General features: G+C 40.5%; 1 protein-coding gene across 1 annotated transcript in view; it reads left to right on the forward strand.

Moving 5' to 3' along the window:
* The window catches only part of Itih5 (inter-alpha-trypsin inhibitor heavy chain 5), a 98,874-nt gene that overhangs the window by 36,796 nt on the left and 37,862 nt on the right, over positions 1-24,216 (forward strand). Inside the window, exons 6-7 of the mRNA XM_027405135.2 lie at positions 19,774-19,943; positions 20,796-20,912. Of these exons, the coding sequence (XP_027260936.1) occupies positions 19,774-19,943; positions 20,796-20,912 (287 nt within the window). The remainder of the gene's footprint in view (positions 1-19,773; positions 19,944-20,795; positions 20,913-24,216) is intronic.

Here is a 24,216-nt window from a genome sequence, read left to right on the forward strand (position 1 = left end):
GTTTTGTTTTTTTTTTTTTATAAAACTCCATCTTTTTAATGGTGAGTGGGCTGGAAGCTAAGGCTTTGAAATGTTAGTCAAGAGCTCCGCCATTGACCTATTCTCCTAGCCCTGCCAATCTTCCTTTCAATATTCAGCAATGCTATATTCTTTCCAAGATTTCATAAAGAAAATGTGTATGCAGACAGCCTGGTGGCATGCACCTGTAATCCCAGCTGCTTGGGAGGCTGAAGGGGAGAGCTGAAAGTGCAGCCTTAACTATGGATTAAGACCTAGGCTAGACTGGACCACACAGTAAAACTTCCAAGGTGAAAAGTCAGAGGGTGCCTCAGAGAAACAGACTTTCCTAATGCAAGTGAGGTCTAAGGCTCAGTGTTCAGTACTGAAAAAAAATGTGTTCTGATCTATAGACAGTGTTAAACAGCCATTTTTAACTCAATAGAAGCTCTAAATTCAGGCTTTTCTCAAATTCAGATTTTTTTTTAAAACAACAGTTAACTTACTGAAGTAATTATGAAAGATTTAAGGTGGTATAGATATATACTTTAAAAACTGAAACCTATTACTATAGAAGCTTCCAAATGCATTATTTATTTTTACATATTATATATTTTTCTTTATTGAAATTTATATATATTTCTTTATTGAAAATAGATTTCCCCCACATAATATATCATAATTATGGATTTTCCCTTCCTCTTCTCCTCCTAGCTCTTCCCCATTTTTCTTCCCATCCAGATCCACCCTGTTTCTGCTTCTCATTAGAAAACAGACAGGCTTCTAGGGAATAATACTATAATATAAGAGAAAACAAAAAACTAACACACTAGAATTAGATGAAACAAACAAGCAGAAAGAAAAGAGCTCATGAAAAGGCACAAGAAACAGAGACCCATTCATTCTTTGAGGAATTTTTAATCATCATTAATTCCAATTAATAGTTTGTGTCTATCACTTACTTGACTCTGTCTTTATGCTTGACACTCAAGTACAGCCGAATGTCAAATCCAATCAAATAATAAGATTACCATATTCAAACATCACACCAGGGTTGCAGTGACAAAATTTCAGGTATCTGTGACCTTGAGAACAGGGGAATAGTAAATGAGAACTGAACAGGTAAAAGTGCAGACTCAAGAATTAAGTGCTCGTGGCTGCTAGGAGAGTCCAGAGCAGGCACATCTTAATGACAAAAACTGAACTTGGCCCTTGCAATCCAGATCCGACTGTGAAAGCCAAACTGTCGTCAAGGTGTGTGACATTCAGAAATGGCAGGAAATATGACCCTTCATCCTCATGTCCTGTGGTTCGTAGTTCCATGCCTGGTAGATTTTTGTGCAGCTATTGGTATAAAGTGGAAGGAAATCATCACAGCGGTTGTAGAACAGAGCTCCCACATGTGTGCAGCAGGGGCAGAGCCTGCCTCTGAGGAACTCTGAAGCACTGCCGCACAGAAGCCTCTTGAAGCCAGAAGCCAGAATAAGAGCTTAATTATTACTGTTTTATTATTATCATTATTATGTTCCTTATATTTACTCTTTATCTTTAGATATCTTAAAACAAATTAAGTGCCTTCCGAGATATATCTGTTTCCAACCAACCTTTGTCTCATGGCAGGATCTAATCTAATGCCTTCTAAATAGTACATGTCACTAATACAACATCTTCAAAAGCAAGTACACACAAAGAATGGAGAATGCTTTCAAATTTAATATTTCAGTAATAGTAACTTTAGAGGGATCTTGCCTAGCTTTAACTTTTTGAAAAAGTATTATTCAGTGGAAAAAGGTTCCCACAGGTGGTGGAGTATTGTAGCAGTGAAGTGTCTGTGAAGTGTGCCTTCCATGAGTACACAGGGTCAGTAGTGAACATATCAGGAAGAACTGAAGACAACAGAAATGCATGCTTGCCTAATTTTCAGAAGCTCCATAGCTCTTCAGGGCTGGATATGTGTTGCCTGCCTCTGTTTATGTATGTGTATGTTTGGGCAGGGTATGAGTTATGACTGTCAGTCAAACAGTTGCTTATTGTTTATAGTTGGAGCTTATTAATATCTTCAAGGAATGTTTCCAGGCCATTGATCTTTTCAGGCCTGTTTATTATTAAGAAGATTGATTTCCCAGGTCTTTGTGGGAAAGCAGATCCTCTGTCTTCCAGAACATGGGGATTTCACAGGGGTGTGCTCTAGCCCCAGGCAGGGGGCAGACTTGCTCACTGACATTCCCCGTTGGCCTTCCAGCTCACTTGTTGTTCTTCCTGAGAATGGTGACCCCAGCAGCAAGGAGCACAGGATGTTGTGGTTTTGACTGGACACCCTCGAGTGTTTCCAAAATAAATCGAGGGCAGAGATCACACTAGAGCCAGGCTTGCACCAGAACATGAGCTGGAACTGAGAGAGTGTGACCCAAGGCTGGGTGTTCATTTCTCAGATAGATCCATCTGTGATTAAGAAATCAGATGTCTGCAATTTGTGTAAATGAGTCTCTGACCCGTGGCTCCATTTCACCTTTAAAAAAATGATTTATTTATTTATTTATTTTTAGATTAGAACACAGAGCCATGCGTTTCATATGGTATCTTCATACACATGTGTCATTAGACTTCATTCTCATTTGTTCCTTTTTCCCCTCCCCCCCTCATACCCCTCTTCCTTCTTGCTGGCTCCATGCCATCCGTCAAGCTAGTCTTCCTTTCTCCTTTCTCCCCACAAATATTCCATTACTCTCTGTATTTTCTGGCTCTGTTATATCTCGTTCTTCCTTCTTATGAGTCCCTTTCCAGTTTCATGTCTTATACACATAAATACACATACAAACATATATAGATACATATATGATTTTTAAATCTAGATTTTGCATGTACAAAGTGGCATGTAGATTGATCTTGCTGAGTCTGGCTTATTTCATTTAATAGTATGGTTTCTACTTGTGTTGGTCTTGAAGGATACATCTTACCTAAGTGCCATTTTGTTAGGTACTAGGCAGAGCATGTTGCCTATAGCATTTTCTCATTCAGTTTTTGTAACAACCTTATTTTTTTTCTTCTTCTTTTTTTTATTAGTTCAAGTTAGGGAACAAGCTTGTTTCACATGTAAGTCCCTTCTCCCTCTCCCTCACCTCATCCCCATCCCTCCCCCCCCCACCCCCCCCCCACCCACCACTCCCCAGGCAGGATAGGGCCCTCAACGGGGGCTCTGCAAAGTCCACCAAATCTTCCTGTGCTGGGCCTGGGCCCTTCCCCATGTGTCTAGGGCCAGAGTGTAATCCTTCACGTGGGATGAGCTCTCAAAGTCTCTTCTTACACCAGGGAAAAACACTAATCCACTACCAGAGGCTTCCTGGAGAGCAGAGGCCTCCTTATTGACATCCATGTTCAGGGGTCTGGATCAGTCTTGTACGGGCCTTCCAGACAGCATCTGGGGTCGATGTGCTCTCCCTTGTTCAGGCCAACTGTTCCTGTGGGTTTCTCCAACCTGGTACAGACACCTTCGATCTTCATTCCTCCCTCTCGTCAACTAAATTTCAGATTTCAGCTCAGTGTATATCTGTGGATGTCTGTCTCTGCTTCCTCAACAGCCACTGGATGAGGGCTCTAGGATGGCATAAAGAGTAGTCATCAATCTCATTTTAGGGGAAGGGCTTTTAGGTTATCCTCTCCACCATTACCTGGATTGTCAGATCGTGTCATCCTTGTAGGTCTCTGGAGATCTCCCTAGTTCCAGATCTCTTCTCGGACCTATAATGGCTCCCTCTAATATGGTATCTCTCATCCTGCTCTCTCTCCTCTATTCTTGCCCCAACTCAATATTTCTGCTCCTCCATTTCCTCTCCTCTACTCCTCTGTAACAACCTTATTAGTACATATCTTTTTATGCTTGTTTTCTTTATGAAGAAGCAAGCCTTACAGATGTTGTCTGACAAACATTTCCTGGGGTGTTGCAATGCAAACGTCTACTCACTTTAGATAAAGAACCCACAAAAGACCAAAGTATGGATATGACCAAGATCCAACTTGGTGAGCCAATGAATTTTTGGGGGGTTACTGTCTTAGTTAGGGTTTCTATTGCTGGGAATAGATACTTTGACCATAGCAACTCATATAAAGGGAAACATTTAATTGAGGTTGCAGCTTATAGTTTCAGAGGTTTAGTCCATTATCATCATTGCAGGGAGCATGGCAGCATGCAGGCAGATATAGTGCTGGAGAAGGGGCTGCTACATGTTGATATGGATGCATCAGACTGTCTCATTTGGCATGGCTTGAGCATATATGAGACCTCAAAGCCTTCTCCACAGTGACACACTTCCTCCATAAGACCACACCTACTCCTGTAAGGCCACTCCTCCTAAAAGTGCTATTCCCTTTGGGGACCATTTTCTTTCAAACCACCACAGTTATCTATGTAGCCAGCCCCTAAGAAGGCGTGGAATAGCTTCCTATTGTTTATGACTTTAGGGTTTAGTTATATTTTACTTTTATACTGTTAAGTTTTAATCCTCTTTTAGACTAAAAGGGGAATTGTAGGGGAAGCTGTAGCCACGCCTTCTTAGGGGCTGGCTACAGGAGTATCTGAGGGCTTGTGAGGGCGTGGTCAGAGTGAGTAGGGGGACTGCGTTTTCGGTTTCGGTTTCTCTTTGCTTCTTGCTGTACAGACTACCACCGGCTGGCTGGTTCGCTCTGTGAGTAAGGCTTTTCCCTATTAAATACCCTTATATTTCTACCTGACTCCGTATTGGTAATTACCTACTATATATCTATAGGAATATGGTTGAGGGGTTACTTGCAAGAGCATAAATGACTCAAAGACAAATGCCTCACTGAAGCCTGTAGTTGTACTTTCTTTGGACTGCTAGCTCCCAAATAACAACATAAACATTTTATTAATTATGAAAGCTTGGTCTTAGCTTAAGCTTCTTCCCAACTATCCCTTATAACTTAAATTAAACTGTTTATTTTAATTTATGTTCGGTCATTGGCTTGTTACCTCTCCTGCATACTGTATGTCTGACTTACTACACATCTTGTTGGTGAATTCTCTGCCTCTCAGATTCTTCCCAGAGTTCCTACCTCTTCCCAGAAGTCCTGCCTATCCTCTCCTGCCATTTAGCTCCTTATTAAACCAATCAGAAGGTGCCTTGGCAAAGATATATCTTCACAATGTACAAAAAGATTATTCCATAACAAGAGCCCACCTCAGAAAAGCTGACAGCTCACAAAAGCTGGGAAATGTGGATCCCACTGTGCAGCCTACAGGCAGCTTAACAGGTTGGAGGGTGTCCTTTCTAGATGCCTCTGTTGGTCTAAATCTCTTCCAGGCAGCTGGCTTGTTCCTGGTTCTTCCAAATAGCTGGTTTGGTGAGGGTGTCTTCTTTTGCAACTTGACCTGTTTGGGAGTCTTCTTTGCAGCTTACTACTTACTCTTGTAAGGAGGGGCCTAGTGAATCTGATCAGTTTCAGGGACTTCCTGAAGCTATTTGGAGATGTTTAACTTCTTGCTTAAGGACCTTCTTGCAGGATGGAATGTTTTAATCTTGGAGGAAGCTGTTACACAATGCAAAAATGTAGAAATATATACAAGATCACATATTTAATTATTAATGGAAACAAACTCTTAAGTACAGATCTGATCCCAAGTATATGCCCTTAACCATTGTACACACCACTTTTTCTTTAAATAGAAGATTATATGCTATAGGGATTAGGGATTCAAATTTAAAGTGTCTTTCTAGTTAACTATATAAATACAAGGAAGAGGTTCCAGAGAGATGGTCCAGCAGTTAAGTGCACTCACTGGCTGCTCTTACAAAGGATCTGGGTTCAGTTCCCAACACCCAAACTAGTTGGCTCCTAAGTACCTGAAACTCCAGTTCTGGGGATCCAATGTCCTCTTGCAGTCACCAAAGGCACTGCACACCCACAGTGCACATACATACATGTGGGTACTCACATACACACATAAAATGAAAGAAGGAAACATAAAGCATTATCTTTACCCTTGCCTGGTGGATTAGAACTGAATCCACATCTATTGAACTGTTTGATTCTGGTTCACTACAGTGTTTTACAATGAACATTTTCTTTTGCAGCTAGGAGTACAGAAATTATAAAAAGAATAATGTAGTAAGTGAACCAGTAACAGTTGTCTGTTGTATATTATACATAATTGTTCGTGCTCTACTTTTGTGCAGCTGGGAGTGTGTGTGTGTGTGTGTGTGTGTGTGTGTGTGTGTGTGTGTGCACGCGCACATGCATCAGCATAAGTCATGGACTACACTATACTTTTAGAATGATCATAGACCACAACATCTTTAAGTGATAGGATTTATTCAGCGTTGACATAATATTTACAGAACCACTGCCACGTATGCACATGGTCTGCCACATGCCTCGTGATTATTATGCAGCACATGTCAGTGTTTGAAGCCTTCTCTGGGACATAGCTAGCTTGGGATGAATGCTCTTCCAGATGTGCGCTGAGGCACATGCTTCAAATATGTATTGTTTCAGGGGTCTCTATTTCATTCTGTCTATGTGATGATTAATCATTGTTCTCAACTTGACTAGATTTAGAATCACTTTGGAAACAACCTCTGTGTTTATCTATAAGGATGTTTCCAGAACTGAGTAGGGAAGATCCACTCTGAATGTTGAGTAGTACTATCCCATGGCTGAAGTCCTAGACTGAATGAAAAAGCAAAAGGCCGAGCACCAGCATCCAACTTCCTCTGCTTCCTGAATCTGGACATTAATTTTCTCTTGCTGTGAAGAGACTCCATGACAAAAGCAGCTTATAAAAGAAAATATTTATTGGGGGCTCCCAGGTCCAGAGGGCTAGAGTCCACGATCAGCATGTCAGGGAGCATGGCGGCAGACAGGCAGGCATAGTGCTGGAGCAATAGCTTAGAGCTTACATCCCAGCTGGCAAATTAGAGGCAGGAAGGAGAAGCTGCCTGGAAATGGCTTCTGAAACTTCAAAGATACATCTAATGACACCCTTCTTCCAACAAAGCTAACCTCCTAATCCTTCCCAAATAGTACAAGCATTCAAACATAAAAGCCTATGGGGGACATTCTGCGTTCACCACAGGGACCAACCAGTTGGTTCTCCTGATTCCCTAGCTCCCCAGCCATGATGAATTGTGCTCCCAAACTGAGATAAAATAAAAGCTTACTCTTCCGAGTGGCTTTCATGAAGTATTTTATTATAGATATGAGAGAAGTAACTAACACAGCTTGCTTACACTTTTATCTCATAAACAGCCTCTCTTCAGCTTGTAGCCCTTAACCTACTGCCTTTAGCAGAATTCCTCCTCAATCAGCTTTCTTTCTGTTTGTTTCCTTGAGACAGGATCTCACTGACAACCAAGCTTAACCTCAAACTCATGATCCTCCTTCACCAACCTCCAGTGTTAGTTTTACAGGTATGCACTGCCATGTCCAGATTATTTTTTAAATTGTGGTTTAATTTCATACTATAAAAATTACTCACCTTAAGGATACAATTAATTGCATTTAGTATTTGCAGACTTGCACAACCACCACTACAATCTAATTTTAGAGTACTTGTAACATTCCCCAAATATCTACGCCTATATGCAGTCATGCTGTTACCACCCCAGCCCCAGGCACCCACTAATCTCTCTGTCCTTTAGATATCAGGCAGATGTTTTAAAGCTATACCGTGATTCTCATGTTTAGCAAAGGCTGGGAGTCACTACTTTGGGCTTCCCAGAAGAATTTGGGGGCATCAACTATGTCAGGATTTTGACTGATAGAAGCAGCTTTTAAATGAAGCAGCATCGTTCCTGGATTTCATGGGACCCTCACAATACTCTTGACTTTAGATCTTAAAAAACAAAACAAACAAACAAAATAAAATGATGTGTTCATAATTTCACACACGTGTGCTCTACTCTCATAATATCCTCTCCTTCTCTCTTTCTCCCATCTTGCCAAGTCCCTTTCTCTTCCCAACCTTACTGTGGGTCTTTATTAAAATGTATGTTGTTCACCTTTTCACCAATAAGCTTTTACTGTCAGATTCAGGTCAACTCAAAATTGTTTACCTGCCCTGTGGAAATTGCCTCTTGCTACCCCAGCTTTGACTCAGCATCACAGGCCCTAGAGATGGAGAAGCAAAGGATCTGAGCTGTTAGGATTTGATATGAGACTGTGTTTAGTTGTCGCAACCCCTCCACCCCAAGGCTTCCTATAGTATTTTGACTTTCAGTAATCCCCCAAACTGAGTAGCTTAATTAGAAATAAGAGAACAGCTAAATTACAGCTTCCTTCCCCTTTGCATTAGAAGTTGACGATATTGACACATGTATTTGAGAAGCAGGTAGTGACCAGAGACTCACTGTGGTACAAGATCTAGGCTCTCTGACTTGAGACCAGTACAGTGTCATATGTTCAGGAGGGCTGAATCAAACCAATCCTTAAGCTTTCATGTGTATTTTTTTCCTTTACTGCCTTGACAACTAACTACCTCTGGCAGTTGGGGCTCTTGAGATTATATTTTCAGTCCCCTGTGTTAGTGTCTGACATGGAATGGATGCTCATGAAGTTTTGTTCAATGACTGAAGGAAGAAATAGCTTTGTAATAAAGAGCTGTTAAGTTTTCAACAGGTTACTACTTTATTTTTGCCAGGTCTTGGGTTTATCTCTTTTGTTATGATGGAGGGATTAGAGGGCAGATGTAGTAATTACCCGTTTTAGTTCTATAAGACATTGGTTCAAAACAATTTCATTTTGCTAGAGCTGCTTGGTGAAATTTTGATGCCCAGTTACATTTTCTTTGTGGGTAAACCACAGACGTTGCCGAGCAACATTCTGGACGTACTAACAGCTACTGGTGATTTGTCTAAAATTCAAGTGGAAGTGGACATCCTGTATTTTGATTTTCTAAATCTGGCAAGTGTCCATTACTAAAGGGCTGTATTGTGACTCACTACCAAGCCCCCAGTTCTACAGTTTGCCCTGGATCCGGCTGCTTTTCGGCAGCTGGAAGGGCATAGCCCTGTTTGGCCTTGGGAAAAATCTCTGAACTTTTGCCAGGAAAACAATCAATTGTTATATGTTTTTCAGTGTTGTTTAGCTCAGAAGTGACTCAGGTGTGAATCATTTGGCTCCCGAGTTGGTTTTGTTTTCCTTCTTTGTCCTGGCATGGAAGCTCATGTCACTTTCCTTGTTCTGACCATAGTTTGGTTGAGGCCACCCATGGACAGCATACTTAGATATGAGTGTGCCACCTGTGTCTGGCCCTCACACTTTATTTAGATAGTGGGAATAGCCCATTCTTCCTGTAGAACCTTGCTCTTTGTTTGTTTGATTCTCCTAGTGTGTGAGGTAGATGTCACTATGTGAATGAAAACATCATCACAGCTGTGGCTAAAACCAGCCACCTGCTATGTCTGCCGACATATTTCCATGATCATTATCTTCAGTTCTCATGGAAGGCTGCTTTGTCTCCCTGCCCAGTATATGACAATCACTCTCACTTTAAGTGGTCAGTATGTATGAGCTTTCTTCACATTCATAGATGGAAAGTTGAGAGTCAGTAACTTGAGAGAGGAAAGAAACTTAAAGAAGTAGTAAAAAAAGCAAACTTGTTAAGAAATTTGAGCAAACACCCCCTAGTTATAAAGAGAAAAGACCTCTTGAGTTCTAAAATATAAATTTTGATTACTTTTCTAAGCTATGTGATGGTTATATGATGCTTTCTCCAAAAAACAAAAACCACACCAACTATGTAGTTACTTTTCTCTAATTGCTGAGACCAATCAAGAAGGAGCACATGATGAAGGGCTTGTTCTGGCTTCCCATTCAAGGGGCTCCTGTTCATTGTGCAGGAAGTCATGGAGACAGGAGAACAAAGTAGCTGATCACATTGTATTTTGCCATCAGAAGCAGAGAGCAGATCGTGGCTCACTTCATCCTTAGTATTCAGTCTGAGACTCCAGCTTGTTGAATGGTGCTTCCCACATTGAGGATGGGTCTTCTCATATCACTGTAGATGAGTCCTCACAGACACGCCCACAAGTGTGTCTCCTAGGTGACTCCAGATCCAGTGAGACTGACAATCAATAGTAACTGTCACCATCAATAAGAAAAGTGTTTAATGAGAGATTTGTAAAAAGTAACCAGTTTCTTCTCATTGCCTCTGCTTTATTTTTATTTCAGTACTTTGCTGATTTGCATGACCTTTGTCTTTATTGGGACCATTGCATTGTAGCTGTCCCATAAGTCACTGTATATTTGACTGCCCAGAATTTAACACAGTATTCAGGTGATGAATTTTTATAAACAATCCCAGATCATCTAGCCTCTTTTCAGGGGAAATGAGCGGACAGTGTTTGTTTGTGAAGTCTTTTGTAAAAAATGCAGGTATTGGCAGCTTTGGGTTTGACAGTAGCCAAACACAAAGCCCGCAGGAAACAGAATCCAGGAAATCCCTCTGCTCATCAGCTCTTGGGGCTGTAGCTTCAAGCCAGTGTCCTTGAACGTGGTTCTTTGGTTCCTACACTTTATGTAGTAATGGGCATCCTTCCCCTAGTGTTTGAGACTGTCTAAAAGAACATCTATTTGTGGGGGGAGAGGGAGGGGTGGACGGGTGGGAGAAGGGAACTGGGATTGTCATGTAAAACAATCCTGTTTCTAATTCAAATAAAAAAGTTGGAAAAAAAAAAGAACATCTATTTGTGACTAGCATCCAATGGGTGTCAACAAAACACAGCATATCTAGTTGAGGTAGAACTAAGCTCCTCTCTTTATACTAAGGCTGGGTGAGGCCACCCAGTATGAGGAATAGATTCCCAAAAGCCAGCTCAAGTTTTATTTTTATTTTTTATCAATTTTTATTTAAATTAGAAATGATCTTATTTTACATATCAATCCCAGGTCCCTCTTCCTCCCAACCTTCCATGTCCCCCACCGATTCCCCCCCATCCCATTCCCATCCACTCACCAGGGAGGGTGAGGCCTTCTATGAGGGATCATCAAAATCTGTCAAGTCATTTGGGGCAGGGCCTAGGCCCTCCCCTGTGTATCTAAGCTAAGAGAGTATCCCTCCATGGGAAATGGGCTCCTGAAGTCTATTTGTGCACTAGGAATACATCTTGGTTCCACTGGCAGAGGTCCCATAGACTGCCCAGTGCTCCTAGCTGACCCTCAACGTTCAGGGGGCCTGATTTGGTCCTATGTTGGTTCCCCAACTGTCAAACTGGGGTCCATGAGCTCCCACTTACTTAGGTCAGCTGTTTCTGTGGGTTTTCCAGCTTTGTCTTCACCCCTTTGTTTGTCACTTCTCCCTCTCTGCAACTGGATTCCAGAGTTAGGCTCAGTGCTTAGCTGTGGATCTCTGCTTCTGCTTCCATCAGCTACTGGATGAAGGCTCTAGGATGGCATTTAAGACAGTCATCATTCTCATTATAGGGGAAGGGCCTCTCCACTATTGCTTAGATTCCTAGTTAGGGTCATCCTTGTGGATCTCTGTACAATTCCCTAGTGCCAGATTTCTCCTTAAACCTATAGTGGCTCCCTCTGTTGATGTGTCTCTTTTCTTGTTCTCCTTTATTCCTCTCCCCACTCAATCTTCCTGCTCCCTCATGTTCTCCTTCTCATTCCTCTTCTTCCCTCCTCTTCCTCCTATCTCCCTCCCCTCCCCCATGCTCCCAATTTTTTCAGGGGCTCTTGTCCCTTCCTGCTTCACTGAGGGACCATGTATGTCTCTCTTACGGTCCTCCTTGTTTCCTAGCTTCTCTGGCGGTGTGGATTGCAAGCTGGTAATCCTTTACTCTATGTCTAATATTCATATATGAGTAAGGACATACCATATTAGTCTTTCTGTGACTGGGTTACCTCACTTAGGATGGTTTCTTCTAGTTCCATACATTTGTCTGCAAATTTCAAGATTCCATTGATTTTTTTTCTGCTAGGTAGTACTCCATTGTGTAAACATACTACATTTTCTGTATCCATTCTTTGGTTGAGGGGCATCTAGGTTGCTTCCAGGTTCTGGTTATTACAAATAATGCTGCTATGAACATAGTTGAACAGATGCCCTTGCTATACGAATGTTCATCCTTTGGGTATATGCCTAAGAGTGGAATTGCTGGATCCTGAGGTAGACTGGTTCCCGTTTTCTGGAGAACCCGCCATACTTATTTCCAAATTAGCTGTACAAGTTTGCACTCCCACCAGCAATGGAGAAGTGTTCCTCTTTCTCCACATCTTCTCCAGCATAAACTCTTTTGTGTTTTTGATTTTAGACATTCTGACGGGTATAACATGGTATCTCAGAGTTGTTTTGATTTGCATTTCCCTGATGGCTAAGGGTATTGAGCAATATCTTAAGTGTCTTTCAGCCATTTGAGATTCCTCTATTGGGAATTCTCTGTTTAGTTCTGTATCCCACTTTTTAATTGGATTATTTGTTGTTTTGGTGACTAGCTTCTTGAGTTCTTTGTACATTTTAAAATCTATTGCTCAGTTGTCAGATGTGGGGTTGGTGAATATTCTCCCATTCTGTGGGCTGCCATTTTGTTTTGTTGACTGTGTCTTTTGCCTTACAGAAGCTTCTCAGTTTCAGGTCCCATTTATTAATTGTCAATCCCAGTGTCTGTGCTACTGTTGTTATGTTTAGGAAGTAGTCTTCTATGCCAATTCATTCAAGGTGACCTCCCACTTTCTCTTCTAAAAGGTTCAGTGTGACTGGATTTATGTTGAGGTCTTTGATCCATTTGGACTTAAGTTTCGTGCATGGTGACAGATATGGATCTATCTGCAGTCTTCTACACGTCCACATCCAGTCATGCCAGCACCATTTGTTGAAGATGCTTTCTTTTTTCCATTGTATAGTTATAGCTTCTTTGTTAAAGATCAAGTGTTCCTAGGTGTGTGGATTGATATCAGGATCTTCAATTCCATTCCATTGGTCTACCTGTCTGTTTTTATGCCAACACCAAGCTGTTTACGTTACTATAGCTCTAAAGTAGTGTGTGAAGTCAGGGATGGTGATGCCTCCTGAAGTTCCTTTATTGTACAGGTTTTTTGGCTATCCTGGGTTTTTTGTTTATCCATATAAAGTTGAGTATTGTCCTTTCAATGTCTGTAAAGAATTGAGCTGGGATTTTGATAGAGATTGCATTGAATCTGTAGATTGCTTTTGTTAAGGTTGCCATTTTTGATCCTACCTTTCCAAGAGCACAGGAGATTCCATTTTCTGGTATCTTCTTTAATTTCTTTCTTTAATGACTTAAAGCTCTTGTCATACAGATCTTTTACCTGATTGGTTAGAATTCCCCTAAGATATTTTATGTTGTTTGTGGCTATTGTAAAGGGTGCTGTTTCTCTGATTTCTTTCTCAGCCCCCTTATTGTCTATATCTAGTAGGGCTACTGATTTTTTTTTGAGTTAATCTTGTATCCTGCCACTTTGCTGAAGGTGTTTATCAGCTGTAAGAGTTCCCCAGTAGAGTTTTTCTGGTTGCTTATGTAAACTATCATATCATCTGCAAATAGTGAAAATTTGACTTCTTCCTTTCCAATTTGTGTCCCCTTGATCTCCTTTTGTTGTCTTATTGCTCTAGCAAGGAATTCATGTACAATATTGAAGAGATATGGAGAGAGTGGACAGCCTTGTCTTGTTCCTGATTTTAGAGGAATCGCTTTGAGTTTCTCTCCATTTAGTTTGATGTTGGCTGTTAGTTTGATGTATATTGCTTCTGTAAGGTTTAGGTATGTTCCTGTTATTCCTGATCTTTCCAAGATCTTTATCATGAAGGGGTGTTGAATTTTGTCAAAGGCCTTTTCAGCATCTAGTGAGATGATCATGTGGTTTTTCTTTTTCAGTTTGCTTATATGGTGGATTACTTGATGGATTTTCATATGTTGAACCAACCCTGCATTCTGGGATGAAGCCTACTTGATCATGGTGGATGGTTTTTCTGATGTGTTCTTGGATTTTGTTTGCCAGTATTTAATGAGTATTTTTGCATCTGTATTTTGCATCTTGTATTTTAGTTCTGGTTAGTTTGAATAGAGATTTGTCTATCTTGTTGATTTTCTCGAAGAACCAACTCTTTGTTACATTTATTCTTTGTAATGTGTTCCTAGTTTCTACTTTATTGATTTCAGCCCTCAGTTTATTTCCTGGGTCTACTCCTCCATGGTGAGTTTGCTTCTTTTTGTTCTAGAGCTTTCATTTGTTCTGTCAATTCTCTAGTGTGACTATTCTCCAGTTTCTTCATGTGGGCACTTAGTTCTATGAACTTTCCTCTTAGCACTGCTTTCAAAGTGTCCCATAAGTTTGGTTATGCTGTGTCTTCATTTTGATTGTATTCTAGGAAGTCTTTAATTTCTTTTTTTATTTCTTCCTTGACCCAGGAATGGTACAATTTTGAGTTGTTCAATTTCCATGAGTTTGTAGGGTTTCTGCAATTTGTGTTGTTGAATTCTAACTATAAAGGTGGTCTGATAAAGATACAGGGGGTTATTCCATTTTTTTGTACCTATTGAAGTTTGCTATGTTGCCAAGTATGTGGTGGATTTTAGCGAAGGTTTCATGTGGCGCTGAGAAGAAGGTATATTCTTTTGTGTTTGGATGGAATATTCTATAAATGTCAGTTAAACCCATCTGGGTCATAACTTCTGTTAGTTCCTTTGTTTCTTTGTTTAAGTTTCTATCTGGTAGCCCTGTCCATTGGTGAGATTGGGGTGTTGAAGTCTCTCACTATAAGTATTTGGGGTTTAATGTGTGATTTGAGTTTTAGTAATGTTTCTTTCATGAACGTGGGTGCTTTTGTATGTGGTGCATAGATGTTCAGAATTGAGACTTCATCTTGATGGATTTTTCCTGTGATGAATATGAAATGACCTTCTTCATCTCTTTTGATTAGTTTGTTTGAAGACTAACTTGTTAGATACTAGGATAGCTATGCCAGCTTGCTTCTTAGGACCATTTGATTGGTAAATCTTTTCCCAACCCTTTTAACTCTGAGGTAATGTCTGTCTTTGAAGGTGTGTTTCTTGTATGCAGAAGAAGGATGGATTCTGTTTTTGTATCCATTCTGTTAGCCTGTGTCCTTATATAGATGAGTGAAGACCATTGATATTGAGGGATATTAATGAGCATTAATTGTTCATTCTTGTTTCCTTTGGATTTGGTTTTGGTGTTAGTAGTATGTGTGAATTTTTCTCCTTTTTTCTGGCTTTTGGTAAAGTGGGGTTATCTATTGCCTATGTTTTTTTTAGTGTATTTAGTGACCTTGAGTTGGAGTTTTCCTTCCAGAAGTTTCTGTAAGGCTGGATTTGTGGATATGTATTGTGTAAATCTGATTTTGTCATGGAATTTCTTGTTTTCTCCATCTCCATCTATAGTGATTGAGAGTTTTGCTAGGTATAGTAGTCTGGGCTGGCATCTGTGGTCTCTTAGTGCTTACAGAACATCTACCTTCTGGATTTCAGAGTTTCCAGGGAGAAGTCAGGTGTAATTCTGATTGGTCTGCCTTTATATGTTACTTGGACTTTTTTCTTTGCTGTATGTTTGGTGTTTTGATTATTATGTGGCATGGGGACTTTTTTTTTTGGTTCAGTCTATTTGGTGTTCTGTAAGCTCCTTGTACTTTCATGTTCTTCTTTTGGTTGGAAAAGTTTTCCTCTATGATTTTGTTGAATATGTTTTCTCCACCTTTGAGCTGGGCTTCTTCACCTTATTCTATTCCTGTTATTCTTAGGTTTGGTCTTTTACAGTGTTCCATATTTCCTGGATATTTTGTTTTAAGGATTTGTTGGATTTAAGATTTTCTTTGGTTGATGAATCTGTTTCCTCTAGTTTATGTTCAATGCCTGAGATTCTCTCTTCCATTCTGTTGGTTATGCTTGCATCTGTAGTTCCTGATTGTTTACCCAGCCTTTCTATTTCCAGCATCCCCTCAGTTTTTGTTTTCTTTATTGTCTCTATTTCACTTTTCAGGTCTCAAACTGTTTGAAATGTTTCCTTCATCTGTTTGACTTTTTTTTTCTTGGCTTTCCTTGCTTTTTGTAAGAGATTTGTTGATTTCTTGCATTTTTGTTTGTTTTTTTCTTCCATTTCTTTTAGGGATTTTCTCATATTCTCTTTGAGGGCCTCTATTGTTTTCATGTAGTTGTTTTTAAGGTCAGTCTGTTCTGCTTCATCAGCATTGGGATGTTCAGGTCTTACTGTTGTAGAATCCCTACACACTGGTGGTGTCATATAAGTCTTTCTATTGTTGGATGTTTTCTGATACTGTCATTTTTCCATCTCTTCTTCCAGTGGGTACAGGTGGGGTCTCTCCCTCTCCAGGTGGTTATGGGTTCAACGCTCTATCCTCTCCTCTCTCCTGGAGGGTTCAGGGGCAAGACAGGAATTGCAGCTGATGCCTCCAGGTACCTCTGGGGAATTTGGTGGCAAGAAGGGTCTGGTGGCCAAAGATCAGGGAACTCAGGGAAAGGTGGGCTGGAAGAGCCCCTGGCACTCAGCTCTCTTTCAGAGAGTGGAGGGGCAAGACAGGAATCCAGCTCAAGTTTTAAAGACAGAATTTCTCAGTGAACCTGGCACTCACTGATTGACTAGATTGGTTGGTCAGAGAATCCCAGGAATCCCATCTCTATGTCTCAGCACTGGAATTACAGACACTTATTAACATGCCTACATTTCTGTATGGGTGCCAAAGATCAGCACTTGCCTTCATGCTATATCATCTTCTTAGCCCAGAACATCTTCATTTTCCAGAGATTTGGGCAAGTTGCTCAGGTCAGAGTGAGAAAGATCCTGCCATGCAAGGCTGAGAACCTGAGTTTGTTCCCTGGAACCCAAGAGGGAAGGACAGAACTGACTCCTGAAAGTTGTCCTCTGATCAACAAATGCATGCCCTGGTACACCTTTGCAACCCTATTCAGTAATAATTTTTAAAAGATGCTTCACTTGAATTGTTCCCCATAGTGGTAGAAACCCTGCTGGGTCACTTGTACTGTGTGGCACTTAGTGGGTGGGAACATCAGGAATTCGGCTTCTTCCTGAATAACCAGAGAATCCACCCACTCTTTGGGTGTGTGAAATAAGTGCATTTATATGAAACTCATGAATTTTCATCAGGAATGATCAAACATCAGAGGTCAACAGGCAACAGCAACAATACACATCCTTTCTCGTGGTCTGTATCAAAGAACTTAGTTAAATAAATCAGAAGAAAGAAGAAGTTATAGTCTTTAAATTCCCAGGGCTTTCATTTTGTTATGAATGGATTAAGTTAGGGGACTTGTAAAAAAGTGATTTTATGAGAGAGATTAGGAGCAAGATAAAGTGAGTGCATGCTGGTAACTTAAAGACAAAGTGTTAGATTATTGTGGAATGTTGGGATAAGTGTACTTACATGTAACAAATGCCACGTGTATGTTCTGCATGTAAGGTATGAGGTCTGGGTGAAAGGCATATCCTTTAGTTTCCATATTCAGAAACCAGAGTCACATACAGGACTTGTTAAAATTCACTCCAGAGTTTCTGATTGAGAGTTTCTGGGAAGGGCCTGAGCACTGACATTTCTAGAAAGTTCCACGGTGTTGCTGAGCTGCTTTAATGCTCCCAGGGTTTGCTTGGACACTTGAAGTGAGGGGTAACAGCTGCAGGTGACACTAGAACAACTTTCTTCAATTTAACTGATATGGCATGGCAAATGCTTCCCAGTAACTCTACCCCGATCTTAATTCTGCCAGCTGGAACATCTCTCCATAGCCTTAATCCCCATATAAGTGGCTCCACAAACACATTTACTCCAAGGAAAAGAACAGAGAAGGGTTCACTTGGCAAACTATGCTTGTTATGCTCCATGCCACAGACTGTTCAATTCATTCTACTCTCCAACTCCCATGCTTAAATTTTAAAAGAGAATAAAGTGAATAAAAGTTTTGTGTAAGTTGATGAGTTGTATACACATACACATTCATACATTTACATTAGGGACACCCGTATTGCTACACTGTACATCAAACATAGGACACTTCCCATCAAAGGTTCTTTTGTATTGTGTCCAACGTAGTACCAAAGGAGCACCCATCCTACTTCAATTGCCTTTGGACAAGTTGTATTTGACTTTGAACTCTATGTAAGTGAAGAATAGCGAATGCATTCTCCACTCTCTGATGCTTTCCCTCAACATGGCTGTCAGCATCATCTGTAGGTTCTTTCATTGTGATAGTTATATATCATCCTGAGTGTGACATGTTCATAATGCCACATTGAATTCCTCCTTCTACTTTGCAAACGCTGAAGTTTGATAATAACATTGCTGGTGTGATGCTTAGCACGAACTAGGATGGTAATAAGTATACCATATCACCGGATCTTTTCAAGAACATAACATTAGAACTACTGTTAATGTAAGATGGCTTGGTAACCTATGTAAGGACTCACACCTAGTACAAAGTGGATTAGTAGCTTTTAAAATTATTTATTTACTTATTTTACATACCAACCACAGTCCCCCCTTCCTCCACTCCTTCTATTCTCTCCCCCACCTCTTTTCTACCCCCCAATCCAATTCTCAGAAAGGGTAAGTCCTCCCATGGGAGTCAATAAAGCAAGGAATATCAAGTTGAGGCAGGACTATGCTCTTCCCCCTGCATCAAGGCTGAGTGAGGCATCCCACCACAGGGAATAGGTTCTAAAAAGCCAGCTCATGCACAAGATCTTGGTCCCACTGCTAGGGACCCCACAAACAGACCAAGGTACATAACTGTCACCCCCACACAGAGGGCCTACATCAGTCCCATGCAGGCTCCATAACTGTCAGTCTAGAGTCCATGAGCTCCCAAGAGCTCAGGTCAGCTGTCTCTGTGGGTTTCTCCATCATGATCATGATCCTGCTTGCTCATATGAACCCTCCTCCCTCTCTTCAAATGGACTCCTGGAGCTTGGCCTAGTGCTTGGCTGTGGATCTCTGCATCTGCTTCCATCAGTTACTGGATGAAGTTACTATGATGACAATTAGGGTAGTCACCAATCTGATTATAAGAGAAGGCCAGTTCAGGTACCCTCTCCAGTATTGCTAAAAGTCTTAGCTTGGGTCATCATTGTGGAATCCTGGGAGTTTTCCTGGCACCAGCTTTCTTCTTAACCCCACAATGGTCCCCTCTATCAAGATATGTCTTTCATTGCTCTCACTCTCTATCCATTCCCCAACTCGGCTATCCCAACACCTCATGCTCCACCCCTCCCCTATATCCACCCCCTTCACCAGTTTACCCAGGAGATCTCATCTATTTCCCCTTCCCAAAGCAAGTAGATCAGTATTTTAACACAACTTCTTTTGACTCACTGGGATGATTAATATTATCAATCTGACAGGACCCAGAATCACCCAAAAGATAATCTGCCATGTCCGTGAAGGATTATCTAGATTAGACTTATCCAGATGGAAAAGATGAGCCTCACAATGAGTGACACTGTTCCATGGGATAGGGTCCTGGACTGGATAAAAAGGAGAAAGTGGGCTGAATAGGGCATTCATCTCTGCTTTCTGACACAGGTTGTAATGTGACCAACTTCCACTCCGTTATGCTTTGTATCTTCTCAAACAATAAGCTCAAATAAATCATTGTTTCTTGAGAAATTAACAAATGTTCTTAGAAGATGCCAGGAGAACTTCAAACATCCAATGGACGGAAGTTGAATATCCTGTGTCTGCAAGAAGGTAATTCTTTTCAGGAAAAGTCTTTATAATCTCAGCTATTTATTGTGTTAAAATCTTACTTGCAGGTGATGTGGGTCCCCCACCTTCTACTGTCATCAACCAAAATGAAACTTTTGCCAAAGTTATTTTTAAGCCTACCGTGGTTCAACAAGCTAAGATTGCCCAGAATGGAATTTTGGGAGATTTCATCATTCGATATGATGTCAAGAGAGAGCAGACCATTGGTGACATCCAGGTAATGACTTCCATGATGCCACTATATGTGGAGCACAATCCTTTCTGTTCAATTCAGAACTGTGGATTCCAATACTTACCTAAAGCTTAAAGATATTTCTGGTTCTCAGTAAAACTCTTTAAACCCAAAAATATGTCTTCAAAGAGACTAGTGATGCTCCCTTGCTGACTGCCAAGGGTACCTATTTCGTGCTTCAGTAACCTGGACAGCAAATGAAATCTATAATGTAATTTTCCCTGTGGTGTTTTAGATGAGGTTAGAATTTTAGCACTTCTTCAACTTTAATTAAAAGAGACTCTTCCGTAGCTTATTTCCCTTTAGGTTCTATTGCTGCAGAGACAAGGTGAGAATATTAAAATATGTGGATGTGCACAGAGAATGCAGACAACCTTGATAACTTCCTGTGTAAGATGCTTAGTAAAAATAGATAATGAAAGAAGCAGGATTCTCAAGAAGCAAGGTCAGAAGAAGATGCTTAATTAAAGTTGATGGCTTGTCATGGTCTATGTATTTATACTTATGTATACATTTATGTCATTTTAAAGGTGATACAGATTGCACCATGGTATACACACATCCTCAGCAAGCACTTTATCATTGAGATTTACCCCCAGCCCATGATGAATACTTTTAAGAGAGATGATTCTATTTTATTATATTAATTAATGACTAATTCTCTTGGAGGGATACAGAACAATGATTTTGTTCTTGGTGTGGACTGTACCTCTAGACCGTCTAATGTTGTCTTTATGTTTCATGCCATCTTTGTGTTTTGGAAGTTCCAAAGACTGTTCTAATAATTCCCTTCCTTTTACTGAATGCTACTTTGGCTACTTTATTTTCTTCCACCAGGTTCTGAATGGTTATTTTGTGCACTACTTTGCCCCTAAAGACCTCCCTCCTTTACCCAAGAATGTGGTTTTTGTGCTTGACACCAGTGCCTCCATGGTGGGAATGAAACTCCAGCAGGTGAGTGAGTGCCACCTGCCCTTAGCTTGCTCATGCTTTGACTGGTACAATGATCTGCCTTGTGAATGACATTCAGTTGGTGCCAAATGTCTGCTTTACCACCAAGCTATTCCTACTTATAGACATCCATAAGCTGACTCATGTAAACCATTGGTAGATAATGTGGATTTAAGAAAGCAGAAGGGCAGACTAGAGAAAACATCTTGGCAGAGAGGACAATGTGAGTGAAATAGGAACACATTGAGGGGGCCACTCAACAGTAGAATTAGCTAACCATGGTGTTGCACATTGGAATGCAAATACTCAAGAGACTAAGGCAGAAGGAACACAAGTTTGGGGCTAGCCGAGGTACATAGCAAGTTTCAGGATGGTCTGTGCTACATAGTAACACCTAGTTCAAAACAAGACAAAATTAAACAATGCAAAATGAAACAAAAAGAACAGTACCATATTAACAAAAATTGTGTCCAGTGAGGATTCCTTTGTGAACAATGAAACTGAACCCTTAGAAGTTCCTTTGGCATATCCACAAAACAAAGAATTCAGGCCTTAATAATTCAGGAGTCATTCTCACAAAATCTACAGCCCATTTCCACAACTCCAAGTTCAGGAGGGTCATTAGAGGGCATTTACATTGTTGGCTGACTTCTATTATTGCTTTTGAAAGTTAACAAAAGTTAACTTTTGTTCTCTTTGTGGGATTATTTATTGGTGTCTGATTTTGTGGGTTTCTCCTTTAATATAGTTTTCTATAGTTTTAGAATGATGGCTTATAGCAAAGGGCAAGTTTTTAAGGATAAAAATAAAAAGATGAAAGTCACTACACAGAAAAAAACAATTATTTCACATAAAAGAAAATTGTAAACGTCTGCTGTAAATTAAAAACAAAAGCAATAAATGGCTGGAAAGCTGTATTCAGGAAAAAAGATAACTGTTTATTATCCATGAACAGTGAGCTATTTCAGATCACTAAGAAATAAGCCTTCACAAGAAAGTGAACAAAGGATGTAAGACAGTCCATGAGAAAAAAGTCATTAAGAATATGAAAAAGGGAGGCAAACATGTTAACAGTTAAAGAAAAGCGATTGACAGGGATCATGGAGTGCTTGGAGCTTAGCATTCATTAAGTTCTGGTTCAACCTCCAGGTTGTGGTGGTGCACTCCTGTGATGCCAGTACTCAGGAGGTGGAGGCAGGAGGATCAGAAAGTTCAAGGTCATCCTTGACAACATAGCAGTTTCATGCCAGTCAGGGATAAATGGGAGCTTATTTAAAACAAAAACAAAAACAAATACACAAAACAAAACAACATAAAAATAAATACATTTTATCTCCATAGCTTTAAACTATAAATATTATTAATTCTTTACAAGGATACTTTGAGTAATGTGCATTTTAATATATTACAGAAGTATAATTTTTACATTATTTCTCAATAAATATTAAGAAGTACAGAAATGGGAAAACGCTCAGCTACTCTATTGTCACCACTCCATTCACTCTGTGATCATTTGTTCCTAAAGCCTGAAGCTCCAAGAGGGCTTGTCTTCGAGTGCCCAAGTTACTTCACAGCTTGAGTCCAGACCAGTTTTAGGACACATGGTCTTCCACATCTGACCAGGTGGTGGTCAAAGATAATCTTGTCTATAAGCTTGATGGTCCACATTTGCTCTCAGAACTTTAGGCTGAATGAGGCTGGAGGATTGTGAATTCAAGACCATCTGGGTTATATAGCACAACCCTTTCAAACAAAGAAAGGAAAGGAAGGAAGAAGAGAAGGAAGGAAGAAGAAAGCAAGCGGGTTAAAAGAAAGAAATCTTGCCAAGTAATTTCCAGAAAAGTAGAGGTAAATCCTCCCTAAACCATTTAGAGAAATCAACTTACCAAACAAACAAAAGAATGGATCAAGGCTCTTGTGAATTTACCTTTAACCATAAAATAAGCCCGGGACTCTCATATGGGCCATATACACCTATATACATATACACTGTGCTGGAGGGTGACTTCAGATGTCCTCCTTAATCAGTCCACACCTGATTATTTTTGATGGAGAGTCTCTCATTGAAAATGGAGTTCCCTGATTGCCTAGACTGGCTCTCCAGGATCCTGCTGTCTCATCCTCTCCCGTGGTGGGATTACACACACATGCTGCCTTGTGCAGAGTTTACATTGGTGCTGGGGATGAAATTTAGGTTCTTATACTTGCATGGTAAGCACTTTACAGACTGTACTTTCTCTCCAGACACTTGAACACCTCTTAAAAACATAATAGGACAATATTCAACATGATATTTACTATCCTAAATGTATTACATGGATTATGTCATATGGAAGTGTTTAGTCTTTATAACCATTTCACTACCACCCCATTTTATTGATGGAAAATCGAGGGTTTGCACAGGTACATAACCTGACCAGTAAGTGGTAGGTTCAGGCTTTGATTCCAGGTCTGCTCTGAAGCCCATGAACCAAACCATTGAAACTATCACACCATTATGTGAGCAACAGCATGCAGCCAAGAGAGGTGTAGATGGATGCAAGGTCAATGCTATTTCTTAGTTTAAGACTTAATTGAGAAGGCTGCATTCTGGAAGGCATGGGTTTCCTCCTTTATGCAAGAACAATCCAATGACTGATGTGAGACCATCGCTATTCTTTCTTCTGTCATTTCTGGACATGAGAATCCTATTCCTTGCTAGTCACTGTCAGTTTGGCATGCTTCTTTCTACTGGCTTCTAAGAAATAGCATGGCCCCTTTCCAGGAGAACTACCCTGGAACAGCCAAACACATGTCTGAGCAATATGCAAAGCCCCTTGCTGCCTTGAGTGGTTTTGCAAACTCCTATTTTAGCAATCCGTAATTTCTCTGAAGCCACAGCACTGGGTGAAAAGCTCAGCTGGCTGTGGTAGTCTCATAGACGATGGTGGTGTATAACTGGTGAAAGAGACAGTTGTCCCAAGCACAAGGCTTCTGTATTGTGTCAACAGGCTGGCAATATGAGACATTTGTCACAGGTCCACTGGGATCCTGTTATGAATCATTCTTCATGCTTTTGGCTTCTCATAACTTTGATAGGCTCGAACAATTTTGCTCTTCTTATCATGGGGTTAGAGGTGTAATAATTAATAATTAATCAAGGGCTACAGAGATGGTTCAGTGGGTGAGGGCAGTGACCATGCAAGCTTGATGACCTGAGTTTGTCCCTCAAGGGTTGTCCTCTGACTTCTACACATGTGTAATGATACACAAGGGTGCCATATGCCCCCCAACAAAAATTAAGTTAAAAAATAACTGCTGTAACAAT

Source organism: Cricetulus griseus, chromosome 3 (genome assembly GCF_003668045.3).
Source record: "Cricetulus griseus strain 17A/GY chromosome 3, alternate assembly CriGri-PICRH-1.0, whole genome shotgun sequence".
NCBI lineage: Eukaryota > Metazoa > Chordata > Mammalia > Rodentia > Cricetidae > Cricetulus > Cricetulus griseus.